At 40.5% G+C, this 5523-nt stretch overlaps 1 protein-coding gene across 1 annotated transcript in view; it reads right to left on the bottom strand.

Annotated features, from left to right (window-relative positions):
• Positions 1–5523, bottom strand: part of LOC109964454 (msx2-interacting protein) — a 20341-nt gene that overhangs the window by 10037 nt on the left and 4781 nt on the right. Inside the window, 9 exon segments of the mRNA XM_020607751.1 lie at positions 1–843; positions 975–1075; positions 1155–1268; positions 1365–1478; positions 1586–1711; positions 1793–1944; positions 2128–2328; positions 4948–5102; positions 5261–5523. The exon segment at positions 5261–5523 is cut by the window's right edge and continues 19 nt beyond it. Coding sequence (XP_020463407.1) covers positions 1–843; positions 975–1075; positions 1155–1268; positions 1365–1478; positions 1586–1711; positions 1793–1944; positions 2128–2328; positions 4948–5102; positions 5261–5523 — 2069 coding nt within the window.

The following is a 5523-nucleotide window of genomic DNA, read 5'->3' as shown; positions in this document are numbered from 1 at the left end:
TTTTTGAGTCGATGTTTCCCATCCAAGTCTGGATTATCACTTTTACTCATCTCAACTCTCTCTGTTTTTACAGAGTCATGCTGAGCAGTTAACTGATTTACAGGAAGAGAGTCACCATCCTCCTTACATTTCTGCCTCTCATGAGCATCTTGGTCTGATCCCCTTCCTCTTCCAGATCCTTCATCAAAACCAGTCTCAAGCTCTGCTTCGGGTGCTGGATTAGATGGGGACTGCCCCTTTACTTTCCTTGATTTAATCTTGTCAGCTTTGTCTTTGTCACCTTTCTCTTTTCGTTTTACACGTTTGGTTTTCTCAGCACCTGCCACACGGTCTGGCTGACTACTCTTCTCACTCTTGTCACTTTTGGAGACATGTTCCAATAGGGTCTTTTCTGATTTGTCAAAATGTGGTGGCGACATTGAGCTTACACTACCACTTTGCTCAGAGGACTGGCTATAAACCCGCCGTTCTGAGTCCCTGGGAACACGCTCAGATGGTGAAGGTGACACTGTAGGAGTAATAGGTCGTCTTTGATGGGAAGGGCTCCATCTGCTGCGGTCAGCCTCAAAACGTTCTCTCTCTCTTTCTCTCTCTCGCTGAATATATGTGTATTTTCGGATGTCTTGTTCAAAAGGGTCTCTGTAGTACCTGTAGTCTCTTGGGTCTTCATGGTAACGTGGGTCAAAGTGATCCCCCTGATAATGTTCCAGTTCAGGAAAGCGGTCTCTGCTTCGAGCAGAATAGTCTCTTCGAGCATCATCTGGATAGAGGCCAGGAGTTCGTATATTCTCATAGTATGCCCTTTCTGCTGTAAATTCATGGTATGGAGGCCTGCGATCCTCTCTACAGAGAGAATGAGGAGAACAGAAAGAGATAAATCATGAATTATGTTAAAGATGCTTTGTTACATTCAAATTCAGAAGAAGGGCAAAAAAAAAGACCACTGCATGCAATGAACAATATGCACAATTTACCGTCGCTCAGGAGGTATTTCATACAAGTCTCTAATGTCTTGACCAGATGCCTGCATAGATCGGTAAAATGCAATCTGACTCTCTTGACTCGCAAAATCCACCTGGTATAAACAAATACACACATAAGTAAATAAACACAAAAAATAATCAAATGAATATTATTTGAATTTCATTTTTTACCTTTATTTTATTGCCACCAATCTTCCAGCCTTTGGTCTCTCTTACAGCTACCTGAGCAAAATCTGTGTTATTGTACAAGATGAGGGCCATCCCTTTCAACCTGTCAAACACAACCTAAAAAAGGACAACAAAAAATCATAATTTTTAAAAACTGCACTGAAATCAAAAGCAGCACATCCTTAGCAGGAGGAAATATACAAAACACCTTACCTTTACTACAGGTCCATAGCGGCAGAAATGCCGTGTAAGGTATTGCTCTGTGATATTGGTGGCCAAACCATCTAGCCAAACACATGTTGTGGGCATACTCTTCCCAAAACCAAGCTTCAAGGAGAAAAAGGAAAACATGTATATTATACACACACACACACAAAATATACTAAAAACAAACAATAGAAATGCTACTATTGTTTACAAAAAAAACCCACTACCTTTAGTCTGTTGCTTCCAAGGTACTCTCCATCCATCTTCTTTATGGCCTTGCAGACACTGGCGATATCAGAATACTGCACAAAGGCATACTGGGGAACTGCATTTACTTTTTTGATGTCAATGTCCTCAAGGAGAAAAGAGAGAACAATATCAATTGTAAAGTCTACAAATTTATTCTACAGTACACATTAAAAATGGCAGCTTACCACAATTTCTCCAAAGCGCTGAAAAATGTCACGGAGTTGTGAAGAACTGGTGGTCTTTTCAAGGTTGCCTATAAATAGTGTCCTTGTGGCCTTTGGGTGAAACTCATCTATCCGCCCATCCAATGGCCTAAACTCATTTTCACTCTCTGTTTCTGGGTGAAGGAAGAAGTTAATCATTAATATTACTGGTGTGCTACTCAGGTTCATATTCTCCATCACCTGCACATAGTTTTGTGACATCACTTTTGCGAAATGAATGTGACTGCACCAAGTATTCATGGTGAAGAAAAAAAAAGTAGTTCAATACAATACATACAATAGTTGTCATTACTTACCAGGACCATTCCAGGCAGTGACTTCAATAAGCATGCCAAAGAACAGCTTTCCTTTGGAGACACTAAGGGCTTTCTCCTGATCCTCTTGCTGTCTAAAGAACACCAAACCATATCGGTCCTCTGATGCTCCATGAATTTGTACTGAGGTCACTTTCCCATGTTTCTTAAATTCATGGAAGAGCCCATCTTTTAAACTTGTGTCTGCCGACAGAAAATGAATTAGGATTAGTCTAATATGTAAAGTTGTCAAAAACAGTGCTGAAAAAAGATTTTACAAAGAACCATCATAACCATGACCCAATGCACGTGCTATCTATAGGAATTTTATAAAAATTTTCTTCCCACATAAACCTGTGGATAGAGATATGATATTTTACATGTGTGGACTCTTTCTTCCTCTCAGTCGTTCCTTCCTAGATTTTTTTATTTCTTATTGAAATGCTTGTTACAATGACATTTCTGTGTCCGTCACATTAAAATTTGTGTTGTGAGGGGAGGGACTAAAGGTGAAGCAAGGCTAGAAGCAACAATATACAATGCAGTGATTAAGTAAAGATGATTATGACTATACAGAATATTAAAATTTTGCTAACCTTTGTTGTAACTACATTAGCAATCTGGCAAGAGCACATTCGCAAAATTATTAGAAGCGGAGTGACGTGTATCTCGATGGGATCAAATCCAAAATTGAAAGCTACTTGACCCCAAATAACAGTACAACAATTTAAGAAAAACATAAATCATTTTTGCATTACAAATTCAATCTTGAATATTTCTCCACCAATAAAGAAACAGCACTAAAAATGGCTTGGGCAATAGGTACATTTTAGTACACAAACCCTTGGCAGGCAAAATAAGTGTCAGAAAACAGGACAATGCAATAAGAAGAAACAAACAGTCTGCTCCAAAATAAATTCACATTTTCAGAAGTCCCAAACTTGGTTTCTAAACATGGTCACATGATCTACTGCTACCTAATTCTGACTTGATTCATGTTATATCAAGTGCTTTGTAAACTATCTGTAAGCTGTAAAGAATCCCATTTGTATCCCAGTTGAAACAAAAATAATTTAGATTTTATGGATGCAATGCGATGGTGCCCCTTCACAGCAAGACTTGCTAGTAGTTCTAAGTTTAAAAAGTGACACTGATTGCTGGTACTGTATAACTCTTTGGGAGGATTGTCTTGGACTCTGCCAAAATTATTGGCACCCCTGCATTTTACTCAGATAACAGACCACTTCTCCTAGAAAACTGTTGCAATCAAAAATTCTTGGGTATTCTCATGTTTATTTCATTCGTTTGCATTAAAACACAAAAATACTGGAAAAAAACAAACAAACAAAAAAAAACCAAATCTGATAGATTCCACATAGAACTCCAAAAATGGACTGGACACAATTATTGACACCTTTTCAAAATCATCAGAAATAGTTTTATTTCAAGCATGTGATGCTGCTTTAATTTGTAATGAAACTCACCTGTAGCAATCAGCAGGTGCTGGCAACATAGAAATCACACTTGCAACCAGTGAAATGGAAAAAAGTTGACAACCTTTGTGTCATGTGGACCTCACTGAGCATGAAGAAACTAAAGAAGAGCAAAGAATTGTCTGAGGATTCGTGAAACACAATAGTGGAAAAGCCTGGACAATCTCAAGGCTACGAGTCCATCTCCAGAGATCCGGCTGTTCCTGTGTCCATTGTGCGCAACATTGTCAAAAAGTTTACAGCCCATGGTTGTAGCTGATCTCCCTGGATGTGGACCAAAGAGAACAATAGATGACAGAGTGCAACAAAGGATTATTCAAGTGGTGGATAAAGAACCTCGATCAACTTCCAGACAAATTCAAGCCGACCTGCAGGCACACGGTGCAACAATGACAACTTGCACTATCCATCACCATCTCAATGACAAGGGACGCCATGGTAGGAGACCCAGGGGGACCTCACTGCTAACAAAAAAATCATAAAGACAGATTGGAGTTTGCACAAACTTACCTGAGGAAGCCACAATCTTTCTGGAAGAATGTCCTGTGGACATTTAGACTACAATAGAGCTTTTTGGTCGAGCACATCATTCTGCTGTTTTCTGAAAATGAAATGACACCTTCAAAGAAAAGAACACGGTCTCTACAGTCAAACACGTGTAGGTTCACTGATGTTTTAGGGTTGCTCTGCTGCTTCAGGCACTGGATGTCTTGACTGTGTGTATGGCTTTATGAAATCTGAAGCCTACCAACGAATTCTGGGGTACAATGGAGGGCCCAAAGTCAGGTCTCCATCAGAGGTCATGGGTCTTCCAGCAGGACAATAACCCAAAGCAGATTTCAAAACACACCATAAATGGTTTGAGACAATGTGCTGGAGAACTCTGAAGTGGCCAACAAGGAGTCCAGATCTATAGCCCATAGAGCACCTGTGGAGGGATCTCAAAACGGTGGTTGGAAGAAGGAACCCTTCAAATCTAAGACCTGGAGCAGTTGTCAAAAGGAGAGTGGTCCAAAATTCCAGTAGAGAGGTGTAAGAAACTCACTGATGGTTACACGAAGCAACTGATTTCAGTTATTTTGTCCAAAGGGTGTGCTACCAAACATTAAGTTGTGGGTGTCAATAATTCTGTCCAGTCAATTTTTGGAGTCCTGTGTGGAATGGATCAGATTTTTTCCCTCTGTTTTCATGTTGTTCCAGTGCAAACAAAAGAAATAAACATGAGAACACCAAAGAAACTGCAACTGCAACAATTTTCTAAGAGAAGTGGTTCATTATCTGACAGAAATGCCCAGTATTTTTGGACATGCCTATATATCTAGAATCTCACCCGTGGAGCGCACTGGTAGGTTTTGCACTTTAATTCCAAAGCTTCTGCGTGGCTCATCTGAATCAAGCACTGTAGAAGACTGAGGAGGTGCGTGCGCAGCTGAGGACTGAACAGAACGTGTCTGAGACCCATCACTTGAGCTGCTGTTTGAATCACTGTTGTCAGAAAAAGAAAAATCAGAAAACAATTAACAGACACTTGTCAGTCTGAGTCACATATTAGCTGTTGATGGTTGTCCACTGTCAAAATGATTTAATTAGACAACAAACCCATGGAACACAAAGTGCTAATAATCTAACAAAACATATCACACCTGCCACTGCCTGTGCTGCTGGTGCTGCTGACAGAATCAGAGCTTGAAGATCTGCTGTTGGATCGAGATCTTGGGCCTCTCCCAGGGGACAAAGGTGCTCTTTTAGGAGAATGGGGAGTTTTGGGAGTTTGTCCTGCAGCCCGTTGTGGGGAAGGGTGCCTTGACTGTGAGGAATGAGATGATCGGCTCCGACGGGGATGGTAAGTTCTATCAAGACGTCGTCCTCTGTCATCTCTGTAGAGGTCACGCCGTGTAGAATTAGA

The sequence above is a fragment of the Monopterus albus genome, unplaced genomic scaffold, assembly GCF_001952655.1.
Source record: "Monopterus albus unplaced genomic scaffold, M_albus_1.0 scaffold89.1, whole genome shotgun sequence".
NCBI classification, from domain to species: Eukaryota; Metazoa; Chordata; class Actinopteri; order Synbranchiformes; family Synbranchidae; genus Monopterus; species Monopterus albus.
The sequence above is the reverse complement of the archived record's forward strand: the minus strand, read 5'-3'. Positions and strand labels throughout refer to the sequence as shown.